This window comes from Aplidium turbinatum, chromosome 15 (genome assembly GCF_918807975.1).
Source record: "Aplidium turbinatum chromosome 15, kaAplTurb1.1, whole genome shotgun sequence".
NCBI classification, from domain to species: Eukaryota; Metazoa; Chordata; class Ascidiacea; order Aplousobranchia; family Polyclinidae; genus Aplidium; species Aplidium turbinatum.
The window spans coordinates 4,767,051-4,786,773 of NC_137486.1; the positions used below are offsets into that span (position 1 = coordinate 4,767,051).

Here is a 19,723-nt window from a genome sequence, read left to right on the forward strand (position 1 = left end):
GGGTCAATCAAAAAGGGGGTGGGGTGAGTTGGGAAGGGTCCGGGTCAATCAAAAAGGGTTCCGGATGAGTTGGGAAGGGTCCGGGTCAATCGAAAAGGGTTCCGGGTGAGTTGGGAAAGGTCCGGGTCAATCGAAAAGAGTTCCGGATGAGTTGGGAAGGGTCCGGGTCAATCGAAAAGGGTTCCGGATGAGTTGGTTGTGATTATGATCAGTTGGGAAAGTCCAGTGACGTTAAATGTTGCCGAACAAAAGTGTATTGGCTCTCAGTTTAAAAACCTGTTTTGTTTTCTAGAACTTTTAGTGCCGTTTTCTGTGTTTTAATCTTTCTTAGCTTTATCACATTTTTTCAATATACACTGGGCAGCCAATGTTGAGTGCGTTGTGGGAGATCAGTATTTTCTTACGTATTTTCTACACAGGTTCAAGTTTATTCGTTTCGAACTTTTCTTTGTGTTAGGCCTGGGAACCGCGCTGTTCATCTACCAATCGCTACAGAAGACCGAGGGAATTCACCCAAAGTGAGAACATGATGTCTTGTTGGTTTTAGTGCATAATCTTTTATAAAATATCGGGATTATTCTTAGTTGAGAAAGAGCGATCTTCCTGGCGTCAGCACTACCTGGCTACTCACCATAGAACAGCGAGCATTGTGTTTCGCTAATCATACCGGTGTAGCCTCCACACTAGCCATCAAGACTTTTCCCGAAAACATGTGTTTCTCAGCAGTCGAGGAAAGCATTGGGTGAAACACGTGGCTATCGCTGAATTTATGCTGCACTCGACTGCCGAAAAACATAGAATTATTCTTTATGATTATTTCAAGGCTGTTCGGTTAGCTAAAGTATTTTCAGCTTAAAACCAAGAAATACATAGTAACATAGCCTCAATATTATTTTTGCTTGTCGGAAAAGTATTGAGGCGAAATACCTACGAATGTTTATTGGTTCTTTTGCTTGTTATCTGAGCAATAATAATACTTTTACAGCGGCAACAAAGGAGTACCATTGGAGGTAGAGTTTAAGAGGATAGGAGAATTTCTCTCATCCATCTTCACGAAAAAGGAAGAATCGAAGAAAGGTGTCAAGAAATTATTGCATGTTTTCGTAACGATGCCGTGTAGAGAAAACAATCTTGAACCTGGTGGAGGCAGACTGCTGCTTTCTTTTGCACTTTTAGGATAAATTGTCAGCTAATATTTTCAGTGCTATCGTCTTGGTGAATAGTCTACAAAACCCGTCCGTTTGAGATGTATCTATATTTTGTGTTGGTTATAATGTATGTCTGAAGATGTTGAATCAATGTAAAATTGGACGGAATTTGCAAGTTAAGTTATGGTTGAAGAAATGTGCTGTCATTTTTTATTTGTTTTTTATCGTATTTTGTCGTGAAATTGACGTTCATGAATTCTTGGCTAATTCTTATGATGTCACAGACGCTGAGAAATAATGGCAGTTACATCAACTTTCCGAAATTTGATAAATAAGCTTGCCAAGCCAAAACCAAAAACTTATCGAATTGTTGCTCCAGGAAAGGTGACAACCTTCGCCAGTGTTCCACAGGTCAGTAGCTAACTCGTAAAAAAAACTTCCTTTTAAACGTCTGCAGACGTTGAATCAATGAATACGTGTTCTGTCGTCAATGCGACGCAAAAATTAAGGTTAATTTCTTGCATGATTTTGGGGAGCAAGTCTTTTAGGCGCAGACAATTAGGCGCCGGTCAAATAGGCGCGCACACTGTGGCGTCAGGATATTTAGGTGCGGAGCACTGTGGCGTCCGTTCATTTAGGTGCTATTCCTACTAAAGTCTGCAGATTGTATCAGCTTGGAAGGTTGGGCAATGCTTTTCACACAAAATGTTATATAGAAGAGAAAAATATATTGTTTTTTTTTAATGCGCGTGTTCGGCATTTATTTATTGTTAGTCCAGGTTTGCGTCGGCGAAAGCTTTATCAATAAATTATTCAAATTTCCGAACATGACTGAGTTCACTTTCAGTTAAGTTAAATAATAACTACACTAAACATCAGCAAAAAATATACCGTAGCCTATATTCAAGCGGGTGGTAGGCTTGAGTGAAAAGTAACTTAGTTTTCCGTCAAAACCCCGACTAGGTTTTGCCAAAGCTGAGCTGATACAATCTGCAGACTTTACTAGGAATAGCACCTAAACGACCGGGCGCCACAGTGCTCCGCACCTAAATATCTTGACGCCACAGTATGCGCGCCTATTTGACCGGCGCCTAAAAGACGTGGACCCTGATTTTGGAACCTGGTGACTTGATTTATGCGTAAAGTGTAGAGGTCGACTATTGCCAGACAGCACAATCCTTCATTTTTACATTAATTTAACGTGTGCAGACGTTGAATCAATGTAAAGATGGCGAATTTTGCTGTCTGGAATTGATTAGCGTTTTATTTTCTGAATGATTTAATATAGAAAAGTATGACTGTAAAAGCTATTTTCTTAGGAAATCCCAAGGCCAGACTATAACGAAGAGAAACTAAAGCGCTTGAAGAAGCAGACAACGATAGACATTCTCTCCCAAGATGAAATTGCCAATTTGCGTGAAGCTGGAAGAATTGCCCGTCACGTGCTTCATGTTGCTCAATCGAGCTTGAAGGTAACAACAGATGTACATTGATGCAACGTAACTTCTTGCAAAATTGCAATCACTGACTAGAACACTAATGTTTGAAAAGACCGTTTTCCCTCCAAGCTAGCTGTTGGTTTGAACCTTTATCCTCGGACTGACAAAGCCTCCGATAGGATGTTTCTGGTAGTTTCGCATACTTGTAGAGGCATTTGAGGCGGGGCTTGTTGCTGAGATTGGTCGAGAAGTTTACGATTGTCTGTAAATTATTCCATCCACTAGATGCTGCTGAATGGAGAACAGGTCTTGAAGTGCGATGCTCAAGTGCACACCCCGAGAGCCGAACCAAAAAGCTGCTTGATCCTGCGGTTTTATCGTGTACAAAGTCAGACGCTTAACCAACCGAGCTATCCGGCAAACGTTCTGGTCATCTACTTTGTAAGGTTGACCTTCATTCCGCCACGCAACCACTTGCTCTGTGCCTGAATTCTGCCATGTTCTGAGCACTGTAGGCTACAGTGTACATTCATGTTTGAGCATTACAAACTTTAATGGCTCGAGTGTCAGCGTAACAAATTGGTTTGATATTTTCCGCCAGCCTGTACCCGTTCTCAAGAGGTCAACACTGCAATTGAACTTTAATTCTCTTTCCTTCAATTCTCTTTATTTTTGTAGCCTGGAATATCTACAGAGGAGGTCGACAAGATCGTTCATTCCGAGGTGACGAAGCATGGAGCCTACCCTTCAACTCTTGGTTACCGCGGCTATCCAAAATCCTGCTGCACTTCTGTTAACAACGTAGTTTGCCACGGCGTGCCGGACGATTGTGACCTCATCAGCGGTGACATCATCAACGTCGACGTCACGGTCTACTACAAGGGCTTCCATGGAGACACGTCCGACACGTTTTGCGTTGGCAAGGTGGACGATAACGCCACCAAGTTGATAGCAACAACGAGAAAGTGCCTGGACCTCGCCATCGGGATATGCAAGCCTGGACGCTTCTTTCATGCAATTGCTGACGTCATCGAAGATCATGCCTCTTCCAGGGGTCTCACAGTCTGTCAACATTTTGTAGGGCATGGCATAGGGGCGGAGTTTCACTCTCCCCCGCATGTTTATCACCACCGGCGGGCTTGGTCGGACAGGACTAAAATGGAGGAGGGCATGGCCTTTACTATTGAGCCCATTCTTATGGAGGGGGGCCACGAGATGACGCCACTGAGCGATGGATGGACCGTTGTATCTAGAGACGACGGCCGCTCTGCCCAAAGCGAACATACAATTGTAATAACCAAGCACGGTTGCGAGGTGTTGACTTAGTAGTTTTCCATCGTACAACTGTGTTAAAGTTGTATTATTTTAATGATATTCCGTTGAATAAAGCAGGTAAAGATGTCTTGTAGTGGTAAACAGCTCATTGAACTAGCAGTGTAGTTTTTGGACAAGATTTTCAAGTTTGAATAATATTGTAAAAGCTTCACGATTTACCAACGTCCTGTATTGTTAAACGGATATCTTTTATGCCCTCCCTGTATTGGCCACAAAGTGCGTAAAAATGGCGTAGTGCAGCACAGTAGTCCCCGCTTATTAAGCCCACCTCTGGACCCGGCGATTTTGGGCTTATGAAGCTTGGAGACCTATTTCTACCACTCATTTTCGTATAACTGACTATGGCCAAAAGTTGCTAAATCTGTTAACAACTGTACACAACGATCAGTTCTTTTCGAAAATTGCGAGTTGTGTCAGCAACGTTGCGTGTTTTATACAACCCAATGAAATGAGATCTTGGTTGAACGGTTCGTGACGAACAGTTGAATTAGGAACTGAGTTAGCAGCGAAACAAAGTGTAAAATTTTCGAAAGCAAGAGGAAAACTAGTAAATTGTGACGCTTTTTTCACACAAATTCAAGCAAATGCAATCTAAAATTGCGCTTACAAAGCGCGTTTTTTTATTACATAAATAAATGGAAGTAATTCCGGATCGGACCACATTGAACTTAATAAGCGGGGACTACTTTATTGCAATGTAATCCCTGGTTATTTAGTCCACGAGACAATCATGTCTCTGGCAAGCAAAATTACAAACCGGCCGCCTAAACGTGGTCTGTGTGCTCATTTATATTTGTCATCTGCACAGACTTAGGTCAAACCTCTGCTAATTGCTCAAAACAAGATCAAATTTGGCTGATTTTTTGGAAAGTAGGCTAATATTGTTCCGTCACCTCAATCGTTGAAATAATGTAAAAAAAATGCTAATTTCTTAACTGATTAAAAATGAAGGATAGCCTTTGTTAGAAAGTTGTCATAGGATAGGCCTAATACCAAGACTCAAATATTTATCAATGATAAAAGGGTCGTGATCAAACATCTTGTATCAATCAATCAATATTTTATTTGTCAGGAACATAGGTACATGTTTGAAATATGCAATTAATATACACAATGCAAAAGTTACACAAGTTCCCATACCGACAGGGAGACAAACGAGACGACCATACGGTCTACTAGTCAATTGCCACCATACGGACATGACGATTTTGCCATTTAAAATAAGCTTACAAGAGAAAAATAAAACGTTGTAACGCCCTTATAAGGTTGTAGGATTTTGATATTGCACGTCAATGGTTCAGGAAAAACGTCGGGTTTGGTGCAGTATGGGAGGTGATATAAACTAGCGCCATATGATGTTTGCACTGGTACTGTACACTGAAGTGGCTGATGTAAAACACAGCAAAACGAAGATACGGAACAAGAATCCTAAAAAAACTAGTGCCACGCCGTTAGCTCACATTCAAACGACAGCCTCTTTTCTACAAAGCTTCTTTGATGATTGATTTAAATCTTTATCCTCGGACTGGGAAAGCTTCTTGCAGACCTTAATCCTGGCAGTTTCGCATACTTGTAGAGGCTTTGAATTACTGACGCAGGCCGGTCACCGAGATTGACAGAGTGAAGTTTCCGATTGTTGAAGTCTTGTTGCTTGGGAACTATTCCATCCACTAGATGCCGCTGAATGGAGAGCAGTCCTTCAACGTGCGTTGCTCAAGCGCACACACTGAGCGTCGAACCAGCGCCGCTATTGATCTTGAAGTTTCTTCGTTCCAGAAGTCACGCGCTAACCAATTGAGCTATCGGAGATGGCAAAGTTAAGGTGCCCGCTGCCTAACTTTCGTAAATTTGCGTGTGCCAGCTGCATGTTCGTGAATTCAATTTGCTCTTTTTAAAAAGCATGTTATCAATCATTAACTCCGAGAGCTTTACCAAACCAACTCGTTTGCTACCAATATTTAAATCACGTGATTCACTGGAAGTAAAACGAATTTAGAAAGCCAGGATAGAGTACGACAAACGACGTGGGATTTGGCATTCAGGTCGGCGTGTTGTTATTTCTGACCATCATAACGCAATAACTGAAACTGATGTTTCCGTTAAAAACTGAAAAAAATTACATTTTGATTAACCGACTGAAACCTAGAAAATACCTTTTATTCCTACTGTACTCGAGTGGAAACAATGACCTCCCAAATTATTTTCCTTTCCTGGAACAAAAATTCCTAAAATCTAAATAACTTCTTACTTCAACATCAGAATATTTTTGTTTATGTGCAAGGTATTCTTTTAGACGATCACTTAAATTTGAAGTTTTATTTTGTATCATGTAAACAAATGCAAACAAGCGTGAAAAGCTCAATGGACTGTCCCACATTACAAATCGTTAACAAGCATTGATGGGTGGTCACGCAGAAACACGCCGCATTAGCAGACTGTGTGCAAACACCACCAGTTTGAAGTTACTCGGTTTGAAAGAGAATCATACACCAAGATCCTCTCAACTTCTGCCACTTATCGGTATGCTGAACAAACAGGTGACAACGATTTCGTGAGACAGGGGTGGAAAAAATGGCATCATACAATATTTGCCCCGACAAGATCATGTCTGCTACAAAGTAATAACAATCATTCAGCTTTTTAATCTGGGCTTGAAACAAGTTGCGAAAAGCGAGATGGGAAACCCAAGTTAAACAAAGATTAGGCATCCAGGCCGGATAGCGACTGTCAAAACAGCGACTGTCATAATGGCGACTTCATAATAGCGACGTAATGAAGTGAGCGACATTCCAAACAGCGATTGTATAAATGCCGACTGCATTAAAACAGCGACTGTTATGATAGCGACTTAACACTTTAAGTGCCATAAAAATGCCCCATCTGGCACCTATGTGGCATATTTTTGAATTTTATTTATTGTAGGCGCCAAATTTGAACACAACTAGTTTTCAATTTAGCTATAGCGAGAAGTTTTTGGATTTATATCATGCCAGTCAGCAGGTTTTGACTTGAAGGCCAAATTGGGTGGTTCTGTATGGCACCAGCTTGACAATGATTGCCTAGTCTAGTTGATCTGTGATAAAGTTTTTAAAGTATTTTTAGGGTAGTTTTAGTTTACAAGTTTACAGTTAGAATTAGTAGGCTAAGGTATTGGAAGTACAGATTTGCCAAATTGGGTGGTTCTGTATGGCACCAGCTTGACAATGATTGCCTAGTCTAGTTGATCTGTGATAAAGTTTGTAAAGTATTTTTAGGGTAGTTTTAGTTTACAAGTTTACAGTTAGAATTAGTAGGCTAAGGTATTGGAAGTACAGATTTGCCAAATTGGGTGGTTCTGTATGGCACCAGCTTGACAATGATTGCCTAGTCTAGTTGATCTGTGATAAAGTTTGTAAAGTATTTTTAGGGTAGTTTTAGTTTACAAGTTTACAGTTAGAATTAGTAGGCTAAGGTATTGGAAGTACAGATGCTCAGCTTCTTGGTCAAAAACGTCATGAGTCAGAATCGACCAAATATAGGGTGAAGTGTGTGAATACCATCCAGGCAAAAGCTGTTTTATGCCTTTGCTGCTGTAACTTTCATTTGCTATTTTGTCATCTTAAACCTTAACTTGTAGGGTTAGAAAATAGCAAAGCAAAGGTAAAGTAGTGAAGGCACTATATGTACCTACTTCACCCTCTATTTGTTGGTCAATTCCAATCTATGACGTCATAGCATTTTGACTGGTGCATAGACTTGAATACTAGCTCCTGTTCTGTATTTTATATGTTGTACTAATTGCTTTTTACAAAGTTTTATTTTACATTTTTGGTCAATTTCAATGTGTTAGTTTTGACTAAGGCGGAGACTTGTATACCAGCTTCGACAGAGTCAAACTTCATGAATAGGCTAACATTATCAAAACGAAATTGTGAGCATAAACGTGTTTTGATATTTTAAATAAAACATGTGAAAAGTCTTCATTTGGTGAGTTTCACGTTTGAAAAATTTGCCTCAATGGATTTTATAATTTCAAGAAAAGGAAGTGACATGATAAGTTATGCAGGCTTTTTGTACAGGAACGACAAAACAAAGATAAATACAATCAATTGGAGATGTGCTAAAACAGGTTGTAAAGGTCGCCTAACGACAAGCCTTCAGTATCGTGAGCAACAACAACCCCCAGTGAGCAGTGGCGTCCACACGCATCCACCAAACCCTACGGAAGTGGCAGCCAGGAGAGTTGAAAACAGAGTAAAAACAGCTGCAGTAAGAACACGGGATCCACCACGAAGAATCGTGCAGGATGCAATGACTGAAGTTAATGAAGAAGTTGCAGCAGCTGTTGGCTCTTCCACAAATCTGCGTCAAACCATCAGACGGAAAAGGAAAGCAACAGACAACAACCCCCCAGCTCCTGTTAATGTAGGAGAACTGTTCATACCTGATATGTTGAGACAAACAACAGACCAGCGTGGCTTCCTGCTCTATGACAGTGGGCGTGGAGATGTTCATCGGATGCTTATTTTCAGCACAGATCTGAAATCAAATCACTGAAACCTGGACTCGCTCCAAGAAGTGTACAGATCGACTTTGAACTAGCTTCCAAAGCTGCGCTCAGCGAATGAAAAGATACGTGACAATGAACACACGAATCACTGTTGTACAGCAAAATCGAGGCCAGTATGATCTGCGGCAGTTCCTTCGAGCCCTTGCTCACAATTTAGAAATAAACGTGGCTTGATTTTTATTGCAAGACTTTTGGTTGTTTTAAAGTCCCTTTTGGTTTCAATCTTTTTCTAGACCCTGAATTTTATTGCAAGGCTTGACGACTTTCTGTTGTTTGGCTTGACTAGCCTATTTCTTTTTAAATCATGTGACTTCTATGGATAGTCCAAATAAAATGTTGTTTTAAAGTCCCTTTTGGTTTCAATCTTTCACTACGCAGTGTTTGCCTATTTGTGCGTGCATACGTGTGTACAGAGGTGTGGGGGATGGAAGGTATGTGTGGAGGGGGTGAAAGAGTGCGTGTGCGCGTAAGCCTTGGATTTAATAAAAGAAGTGAGGTCGCTGTTGTGGCAGTCGCTGTTTTTGATGAATCGCTGTCGTGTAGTCGCTCTATTGACAGTCGCTGTTTTAAATGAATCGCTGTCGTGTGGTCGCTCTATTGACAGTCGCTGTTCTGACAGTCGCTATTTGGAACCCGAGCCAAAGATTAAACCACAAAATGGTTCTTTTCAAAAGAAGATGCCGGATAGGCTTCAATCTCATCGACCAGTTATAATGCTTACAAGTTACAAGTATAAGCATGTGTCTCCAAGGCAAATTAAACGATTAATGATTAGCCAACAAATAAAGATGATACGAAAACACCGTAGTAAAATTTTTAATGGTACGCGAGTAGAAGTTTGAGAGATACTAACATACTTAATGTGTCAAGAAATAAAAATCAAAACTAAATGAAAATAACAGTGATATAATAGTATAGCAGTAACGTGTTAATGAAAATACTTCATTACGCAATCACAAACGAACTCCAGCGAGTGTTTAAAAAGAGATTGCTGGTTTCACCAGGAGGAAGAGGGGTTTGATGTTTTCAATACATTCTACAAGGCCACTTTTCCTGCATTGCTTTGAAACCTCCCAGCTTGGCATCCACAAGAGGAATGTGAAGCTTCCACCTCTGAATCCTAACCCACAAAGGAAAAGATGCAGAGTATGATGTAGAATTCTCATAAACGCGACATGTCATGATCGGGAAGATGATGTTGGAGTTTATACAGCAGTTCCGCGCTCCAAATTCTGCTTGATCTCAGTAGTGTATTTCCCGTAGAATTTCTCCAGTTTCTGGTTGTGTCTCGCGTTTCCTTCGTTGATGTAATCGACGTCCTTCGCCTCGTTGTAAAAGCGACGGCGACTGAAGTCCTTCTTTTTCGCTTTCCGTTCTGCGAGATCGTTCACCATGCGGTCGATGCCGGCCTTCGTGTCCTTCACTTGGCCGGGAAGCAAGGTGTTGAGGCCCGCGTAAAACATTTCCTCACCGAGGTCTTCTTTTTTTTGCTCGTATTCCTCCATGTCTGGCTTGATTTGTCGGGCGATTTTCCGGTAGTGTCTTGCTCCAGCTTCCTCAAACGCTGAAACAAAAAACAGCTATTCAGCTACAGAAGGAATCGCACACAACGCAACATCAACCACGTGATGTCGTATATTACCAGGCAAATTTATGATCTGCATCAAAAAACACAATTTCTGTTCCTGAGCACAACCGGATACTTGCCGTCAAATACTGTTCGAAACAATTGGCGCATTGCCAGGGACACTTTTCAAATCTCAGCTGACTATTTGTGAAAAAGTGCTGACAGCTATTAATACGAGTTTATGACCACAGACATACACAGCAATGTTTCATGGGCTAGTAACACAACAGTGTCTAAGATAGATCCACATCAAAACTTCATAGCATAGCATTGTGTATTCAACGTAGTTCTTAAGCTAATACATTACATATCAATCGTTGAGCCAAAAGACTTGAAATAATTAAACATTAAAGCAAGGTGTCATAAACAGAAACTGAGTCATAACATCATGTTAGTGGTTGAAAACATTGCATTTCTAGCACAGCGAGGTTTCACACTTTATCTATCCTAAAAGCGGAAAAAGTAATTGATACTCACTCGAAAATCCCATGTCCGGATCTTTCTTCCTCTTTTTTGCAGCATCCAATCGCTCAGCTTCGGAAGCACTGACGTTCATCATCTTCTCACGATCGTAATCCTTCCCTTGAGCCTCGCAGTTCTTCCTGTCTTCAATCTCCTTTAATTTGTATTCAGCACGCAACTGACGGTTTTCCCAGTTCTTTGGAAGTTTTCCTCGTCTGTCCTCCTCCACAACTTCAATTCGGTTGAGCTTTTTCGACTCTATCCTCTTCATTTTCAGCTCTCTTAATCTCATCATCCGTTGATCATGCTTACTGGAAGCACAACCTGAACTGGCTCCATCGGTACCTTCATTCGGGCGTTCAGAAGTTGAATCACACATCTTAGTGTCAGTTATTCACACCTTAAGCTACGTAATTATGCCTGCAAAATACGCAATGTCAATGAAAAAAGCACAAAATTAAATTCAAAGGAATGCATTCCAAGCAAAATCTCGAAGCCAATAACGAGACAACTTTACAGACTCAATAAATTGAAATTTCCAATTCAAGAACAATCTTCATTCGGCAGATATTACATTCAATTAAAACTGCATTCATAATGTGATATGTGATAACATCTCACTGGTAAAGGGGTTCGAAAGCAGAATTTTGACTCTCCAGACTTTAATTCACCCCATTGAAATCGTCTGCACTCGAGTGAGAAGAATAGATGAATTTCCAATGCTACTACATTTTTAGGATTGCAAAACCAACAAGGATAAGCCTACTCATTGGTAAAAATAAAACATTCTTCCCGCTGTAATCAGCATCCCAATTGAAGCCAAAATATAGATTGCTTCACATTATTCATATATAAGTATTAAGCCGAGACAATTACAAACGCTCTGTGGTAACACTGAGTGACACCTAAGTCATTCATTTCGATTTGAAAGCAAAATGTTGTTACGTTGATAGTCTTTTTACACTTTTTATTTGTAGTCACATAAAGCATCCCATCCACTGTTGTCACAAATTTAACGGAACTACAATTAAAACAAGATATTGTAACAACAATATAAAAACTCTCAGAATACTAAAACGTTAGTTATAAAATTTAATTCAAGTACCGCTGTCCAAAACAGCAACAATATTATGCAGCACCGGCAACATTTATTAGGTATAAGCGGGTGATGGGATGTGAAGTAGTTAGCAGGGGTGGAAAACCCGTGACCTCCAAACCAGAATGTTAGTCGCTAAAAAATGATCAGCCACCATGCATTTGTACATTGTATTGAAGTTGTAGACCAAGTGGCATACCAATGTCATAGGTTTGTAATGCACTAAATAATATTACTTGCAGGCCCATGATTAATATAAGATTGTCAACCCCTTACTGTAAAGCATAATGCATTATGTAAAGCACAGAAACACAAGGATAGACTTTGTTTAAAAACGTGCAAAAGTGTATATTATATGCCGACGTTTGCAGCTTTTTACCAACCTGTACACATATACACTGTCAGTGTATATGCAATACGCATACCTACTTTTGCACCTTTTTATACAAATTCTACACTCACTCCAGTTGAGAACCTCAAATATAATGGATGATGTTCGACGCTCTCAGCTGGAGTGAATTTAGACAAAGTGTAACAAATCCACAGAATCAAATAGAAAAATTGTTGCTGGGGATAAGTAACCTTTAAAAGGTTAACATGACATCAGCATTCAGCAAGAATGAAGTTTGGAAGGCACAAATTTCCATACTGATAAAATCTACATAAACTTGTGGCCTTTGTGAAGTAAAGGTATCTTTTCCAGCAATGTTTGAACTCTTGCTTAACGAATGCTTAAGGGACGGCCTCACTCTTTTCTTAAACTCTTGAACCCAAACATTCAAGAAAAGAGTGAGGCCGTCCCTTAAGCATTCGTTCAAATGAAATATAAAACTAAACAGGATCGAGTATAAAATCTGATACAATCAGTTTACATACTGTAATTCACTGAGTAATGTGGGGAAAGCATGAACTGGTATGCCACTTGTTCTACACCTACTTTTGCAACCCCACCGGCCACCATTGCAGCCACGTATTTTACACTAAGCACTAAGCAGGTTTCAACATGCAAACATTAGATAATCGTACAATAGATATTCCATCAGTACCATAGCAACAGCACTGCACTACCATGAGTTGAATCTGACAAAGGAATAAATGTGGTTTGTGTAGACCCACATTCACTGTTACAGGTTTTTCATGAAAACCAACAGAAACCAATGTACAAAAAATGGAAATACTATTACATATCTTTGCTATTAGCCTATTACATTACTTATTCTACTATGTTAACATGTTAGCATATGTTAACTAGTAAGTACAGACCATCAATAAATTAGCAACATTTTAAGGCATATAGGCTAAAGTTTGATTCGCATACTAACCCATGGCCTGATCACGTTTGTGCATTATAAATAAACTCTTGCTCACATATGGTTTTGCTCATAATGTATTGCGACCACGTAAACAAGAGGTTCAATAAATACTTGAACATCGGAGAAACTGGAAAATGTAATCTGTATAATGTGAAACGTAAGCAAGTGGTTAAGAAATGCAAGACATGACTAGTAGTTGTGAGGGGTGGATTCTGTAATAATTGTACTGACAATCAATAAATCTTCTTACAACTGGTTTTAGGCAGCAAAGTTGAATAAAATACAAATCTAAAATCTTGAGTACGATTTTAAAATTATATATGTTAGCTAGCTGTCATTCAAGTTCAACTTAACTTATATATATCTATAAAAATGAAGATATTGCTTAACTTTAAGTTTAGCAAAGATATATAATTCTAGAATCTCATAATATATCACGGCTATGCTGGGTCTTTTTTTTGGTCATTTATCGGTCATTGACCGATTTTTTAGCAAAATGTCCGAAATAAATATAGTCAATTCAGTCAAAATGTCTGAAAAAATATGTAGTCAATTGGCTAAATATGACCAAAAATGACTAAAAATGACCGAAATAAATAACAAATGGCCGAATTTTTTCAAGTCATTTCGAACAAATGACCGAAAACTCTCAGCGAAAAAAAAAAACCAGCGGCTATGCAGCTCCAACTACTTTTAAGAAAAGTGATCGACTGCGAGTATAGAAGATTACCATCGTCACATTTACCAAAGATTCTATAACTATTCAAAGTGCACCAAATAAATACTGTGGGAAAAAAGTAATGCTCACAATTAAATAGCCCATTCTAAAACAATAATATACAGATCTCATAAACGTGGGCATTTTTACAAATTTCAAAAGGCACTTTAGGTTAACAAATAACAAGGACAATATATGTTAGCGAGTTCAATGGGATTTGGTTCAATATCTTCAATGGCAAACAGTACATATTTGCATTGATATGAAATAATCTAATTTTAATGCAAGATGTTATTTTAATGCAAGATGTTATTTTGATACCAAAGTATTTAATTCTTAATCAAGGGAATATCTTATTTAACCAAGATATGCATGGCTTTTGATGCTGTCACCTACAGTGGTTACACCACAAAGTGGTTTCCATAAAACTAGTGATTGGAGTGAAGTATACTGAGTAGATTTCTGGTTGAGGTAGCACTGTACAGAACTGTGGTTAACTGGTTTAACAGTTAACCACAGTTCATTTGTAGTGCTCCAATATTTCAAACAATATCATGTTAAGAGCAAAATCGTCGAAACACCTGGTTCATCTAATTAAAAAATAAAGAGCCCAAAATGTAAAAATTCATGTTCTTGTTCAATGTTCATATATAATATCAAGTTCCTTTTCCAAATTAAACAGACTAAAAATAAGTTGTCGCCTTTTAACAATGAGCCTTGAGATTTATAAATATTACACGCAGCAGGTCATCCAAGCAATTGTGATTAACTTTACTTCATAGGAAGTAACACAACAAGAACAAGTCACCTAGATCAAGTTGAAACTGAGGGAATGCCAACTAAGCAACAACACAATCATCAGATGATGACGTCAACAAACTGAATAGATAGCTGACCAACTTTTGTTTAAAAACCTTCAGAAAGTTGTCTTGTCAAGTGATAAAACTTGAAACTTTAAAAATTGTACAATTGTACATACAATATTATACACCTACCTATTTATTGTTAAAAGGGCAGACAAGTTCATTTTCAAATGCAAACTGAGAGTTATAACATATGAAGTGGATATTCAAAAACTCGTTTTATTTGTTTTTATAAACAAAACCTCATTTGTTCTCACGCAATCTTGAAACAAAGTTTTGGTTTGGCAATTGGAACACACACTGCATCAAGTGTTGTTGAAATAAAATTTTTCCTTCAAAGACTTTTGCAAAAACATTTTGCTGGTTTGAGGTGTGCTATGCGTTTGCAGCAGCAGATAAGATTATCCCAAGTAACAATTTTAGCTCAGATTTAGTTTATTGTAGACTTGATACTAGCTTACATCATTACATCATCGTACAGGAAAATTGAAATGGGATAACTTTGTAAACATCACAAGAGTATGGCCAGGATCAACAGAGACCAGCACAATATGCCGACTCCATTTTAAGGAAACAGATTTTCAAAACCTTCTTTAATTTAACACGGGGTTTGGCACACACCTTATATTAAATTGCAACGCATGCTCTTCAATTTTTCCAAAATAATCTATTTCACCAACTGTGCAACCTTTCGAGTCAAGCTCCAATAGAGAGACAACTCCACAACAAAACTTCACTCCATCCATATGACCGGCTGTCAAGCAAAGTCAAATTCTTGAAGTAATTTTGAGTTAACAATTATTACATTGCTACATGTTTGTTATAAAGTACATAAGTTGGGGAGTAGCATCCTTGAGAAATTGTTTTTCATACAATTTAGAATATCTGCCGGCTAGGCCTATTACATTTTAATTGCTGCCTGCTGGTTAGTGATTCCTAGCTACATGTAATTTAAAATGACCCATCCATAACTCACCAAGTGTATTAACAAAAACAAGTTCTTGATAAACTGGTGTCGTTTATTTCAGTTACTGGCTACTGGCTAGCACGGAATGGCCCGTTTCGGTGAGTCCGATTCGGTGAGTTTGATTCGGTGAGTCCGATCCCTTAACGGGGGATTTTTTCAATTTTTTTTTAAATTATCGGGTACCGTAGCCTAATTATCATTGCCGTTTTAGGGTTAGGGGTTAGAAACTCATCGAATCAGACTCACCGAATAGTAGCAGACCCTGGCTAGCACTAGTGTTGTAAAAGAAGAAGCTGAAAACACTGAATTACAGGAAGATGCAACGGTAATGTAACAGTGCATAAATGTGACTTTTCTTTATTACTGTCGTTGTGCTGTTTTGTAATGTGCTTCTTGTGTTCATAGTTGTCCCCGTATTCTGATGTGACATGCTATACAAAAATCGTTACTTGTAATGCCACAACACAATACAACATATCAGATTTTCATGTTTGTTTGTCAAAAGGATGCCAAGCTGCCATGAAGTGCGACGAAAGGTAAGAATTTTTAACTCTATTAGCTAACATATGAAATAACAACGGTGTGTATTTTAATAGCTTTATGGAAAAAGTGAGGCTAAATAATTATAATACTGTAGTTGCTTTGCTTGACTTTGAAAATGTTTATTGCAGCAACTCAGACAAATCTACCAGTATCAACAAAATCTGTAGGTGTGACATGCAACTTGCACGAAAGAAAACTAAGTCCACCAGATTTCCTTGCTTCCACTCCTAAAAAAGCAAGAATGGCTTTGCAAGACTGGACTTATCTTTTGATGATAATGAAATACATGATCCAAATTTCTCAATTAGTACACTTTCGGAGGCGTCTACCCATGAAGGTTGTGAAAACTTGGGGTAAGTTTATGAACAAGTATGCTGCTTTCTGTTGGGGCATACTTTATGGGGCTTTTTGAAGTACACAAACGATAAAATACACATACTGTATGCGGAAGGGATCAATCTTTTCTGGAAAATAATAATATCATTGATGATGAAGTTTTTGTGCACTTTGAGTTGTATTGCTTGCTGTCACAATACAATATATAAAACAATCTAAAATATTTCACTTGTACTGTTTAGATCTTCCAGTTCCTCATCAGATACATATCCAATTGGTGAGAAAAAGTATATAGTATTTCATACACAGCTCATGGAATTATTTAAGATTTGTCCAGTCTGCCAAACTGCTACAAATGCGACTACTGGTGGTTTTGGGACATGCATCACCATCACAGAAGTTTGCTCTGAGTGTAACAATTTCAGAGCCTGGTCAAGTCAGCCAATGATGGGACAACACATACCAGCAGGAAATTCGTTACTTGTTGGTTCCATCTTTGCTAACGGCTTGCTGTACTTGAAGACACTGAGGATGCTTGACCACTTGAATATTCAGAGTATTTCGAGTACAACCTTTTGTAACCTGTCCAAAAAGCATGTCCAGCCAGCCATTTATTGCATGTGACGAAAAGAGCAGACTACAGTACTCTAACAGTTGCAAGGTGATGGGGGTAATCTCATGCTAACGGGGATGGAAGGGTAGATTCTCCTGGACACTGTAGAAAGTATGGTACATATACCATCATCGACACAAGATTGAAAAAAATAGTGGATTTGCAGCTCCTTCAGGTACCGGTATGGAAACGTTTCCTTTAATTGGCAGTGTGTGTATTGCATTGATGAACTACCGTAGTTGCTTCTTCGATAAGCATTCTTCTAACAGTATACAAAACCAGATTGTACAAAGTTGGTGTGTTTACTGTTTTTGCAGAGCAATGTGATGAAAAAAGCTGGACTAATTAGATGCATGGATTTCATTGACAGATGTGACTTTGATGTGCGAGTGAAACAGCTCGTTATTGATCGCCATCCACAAATCATTGCATATAAGCGAGATCACATGCCAAAAATTGAACATGTCTTTAATGTATGGCATGTTGCAGAAGGTACAGTTAGAATATTGCCATAATGAATGTGACCAGCAGTGCTACTTTGTGCAATTCTGGTAGCTAGTTGATGTTTTTTATTACATTAGGTCTAGGACTTCGGAAAAGCAAGCTCGCTGCAACGAGAAACAAATCTTGCAAAGAATTGAATGCATGGGTTCAAAATGTAATAAACCCCCTGTGCTGGTGTACGGCATCATCACTTGGCAACAAATCATTGATTGTTGCCAAATGGATATCTATAGGACGACATGTTACTAATATTTGCACTGACCACGGCGATGCATACGATGCTGTGAACACGGAAAAATTGGAAGAAGCAAGAAAAAAAAATGGATGAACCAAGGTACGCTGCAATTACAGTACAAACAGTTGGCTTATTTAGGTATGTTCCATTGCAGTACATTGCACTTTGCAACAGGTATGGAGGCTCATACCTTCCTTGAGCTGGTCAACATACGACGACATTTGGCAGACATGAAGAAGCTAAGCTGCGCTTTCCACCAAACCTCCTGTCTTGAAAAGTTTCACAGTCTCCTTATACGATTCACTCCGAAAATGCAATCTTTTTCATTCCTTGGGATGCTTGCCAGGTTGGTTGAATACTGTAGCATAGATTGCTATTCAAAATTAGCTTAAATTGAGAGTCATGCTGCCAAAATGAGTTTTATTTCTAAAACTGTGTGGTATTTACGTCTTGACAACATCTGCAATTTGTGTTTGGTAGTTATGCCATCTGCTGCTTGATTAAGAAGCGCGATGCCTCTGGCACCACAAGCATTCTTTCCTTTCAACTGCTTTGCCAGAGCGTCGCAGTCTTGTGTTTGAAACTATATGTTACAGTAGAAGTTTGTGTTGTATGCCTACTACGTTACCTATTGCTATCAGTTTGTCTTTAGTTCTTATTGTTTTGTATTTCTATATTTCAGTGAATAAAAGCCTCAATTGGTTATTAAATGTTTCATCACAATTTTATTCACTTGATTACAAATAGAATATTGTGATGAAACATTTAATAACCAATTGAGGCTTTTATTCACTGAAATATAGAAATACAAAACAATAAGAACTAAAGACAAACTGATAGCAATAGGTAACGTAGTAGGCATACAACACAAACTTCTACTGTAAAATATAGTTTCAAACACATGTTACAGTACATGTTACAGCAATATCTTTCAGACAGAGGAATTGCGAGTAGTCGGAGTACACCATACCACCCTACCGGCAACTCTCAATGTGAAAGAATTAACCAAACTGTTTGGAGAACTGTCAAACTCTTGTTAAGAACGTATGACCAGCCTGAGAGCTGCTGGGAGGCAGTTCTACCCGAAGCTCTGCACGCAGTACGATCTCTCTTATGCACTGCAACCAACACCACTCCCCACGAACGATTTCTGGGGTTTAGTCGTCGAAGTATGTTCAGTCAATCTCTTCCTAGCTGGCTTATCCAGCCAGGACCAGTCCTACTCCGACGTTTTGTCCGAAATAAAAGCGATCCGCTTGTGGAAGAGGTCGAGCTATTGGACGCAAACCCGAGTTTTGCCCATGTGCGATTTCCCAATGGTCGGGAATCTTCCGTCTCAACCAACGATCTTGCCCCAACACCTAAAAAAAGATCAAACAATGATAACATGATTTCTACTCCTTCTGAATCTCCCTCTCAAACTTCACTCACACAACAAAATCTTACATCAGAACCTCCATGTACACAACAAAACCCTTCACCAGAAACCGCAGGTACACAGCAAAATCTTACACCAGATATTGATGCAGATGCTCATACTTCTTCGGAATCTAATCATGAAATGACTAAATCTCCCTTAACCATTTCTTTGCACCCGAGACGTTCTTCTTGAGAGTAACTAGACCACCTGAAAGATATGGTCACAACATATACGATGTTTGAGGTGCCTGTAGGTAATGCATTTATTTATCATGTATGAAATGTATCTGTTTGTTATTATATCGTTTTGTCAATTTGTTATTGCATTATTCGAAGATGGTGTTCCGAAGATGAAGGAGGGAAGAATGTGGTATTTACGTCTTGACAACATCTGCAATTTGTGTTTGGTAGTTATGCCATCTGCTGCTTGATTAAGAAGCGCGATGCCTCTGGCACCACAAGCATTCTTTCCTTTCAACTGCTTTGCCAGAGCGTCGCAGTCTTGTGTTTGAAACTATATGTTACAGTAGAAGTTTGTGTTGTATGCCTACTACGT

The 19,723-nt window shown here is 39.0% G+C and overlaps 2 protein-coding genes and 1 pseudogene across 2 annotated transcripts; 2 read left to right on the forward strand and 1 right to left on the reverse strand.

The window, feature by feature from the left end:
• Positions 1-467: 467 nt before the first annotated feature.
• LOC145784348 (methionine aminopeptidase 1D, mitochondrial-like) lies at positions 468-3,988 on the forward strand. Its single transcript, XM_082596150.1, has 5 exons — positions 468-518; positions 986-1,077; positions 1,433-1,559; positions 2,468-2,620; positions 3,266-3,988. Exons 3-5 carry the CDS (start codon positions 1,446-1,448, stop codon positions 3,911-3,913), a joined length of 915 nt encoding a protein of 304 aa, XP_082452276.1. The 5' UTR covers positions 468-518; positions 986-1,077; positions 1,433-1,445; the 3' UTR covers positions 3,914-3,988.
• A 2,216-nt stretch (positions 3,989-6,204) lies between these two features.
• On the reverse strand, positions 6,205-18,887 carry LOC145784429 (pre-mRNA-splicing factor syf2-like). Its single transcript, XM_082596244.1, has 3 exons — positions 18,878-18,887; positions 10,576-12,400; positions 6,205-10,035 (listed from the first exon to the last, which is right to left on the reverse strand). Exons 2-3 carry the CDS (start codon positions 10,937-10,939, stop codon positions 9,677-9,679), a joined length of 723 nt encoding a protein of 240 aa, XP_082452370.1. The 5' UTR covers positions 10,940-12,400; positions 18,878-18,887; the 3' UTR covers positions 6,205-9,676.
• The window catches only part of LOC145784425 (uncharacterized), a 276,670-nt pseudogene continuing 264,865 nt past the window's right edge, over positions 7,919-19,723 (forward strand).

Coding starts and splice junctions, on each gene's coding strand:
- LOC145784348 (XM_082596150.1), top strand. CDS start 1,446: ATGGCAGTTACATCAACTTTCCGAAATTTGATAAATAAGCTTGCCAAG. Junction 1,560..2,467: donor CCTTCGCCAGTGTTCCACAG/GTCAGTAGCTAA, acceptor CTATTTTCTTAG/GAAATCCCAAGGCCAGACTA. Junction 2,621..3,265: donor TTGCTCAATCGAGCTTGAAG/GTAACAACAGAT, acceptor TTATTTTTGTAG/CCTGGAATATCTACAGAGGA.
- LOC145784429 (XM_082596244.1), bottom strand. CDS start 10,939: ATGTGTGATTCAACTTCTGAACGCCCGAATGAAGGTACCGATGGAGCC. Junction 10,036..10,575: donor TCCGGACATGGGATTTTCGA/GTGAGTATCAAT, acceptor TTTTTGTTTCAG/CGTTTGAGGAAGCTGGAGCA.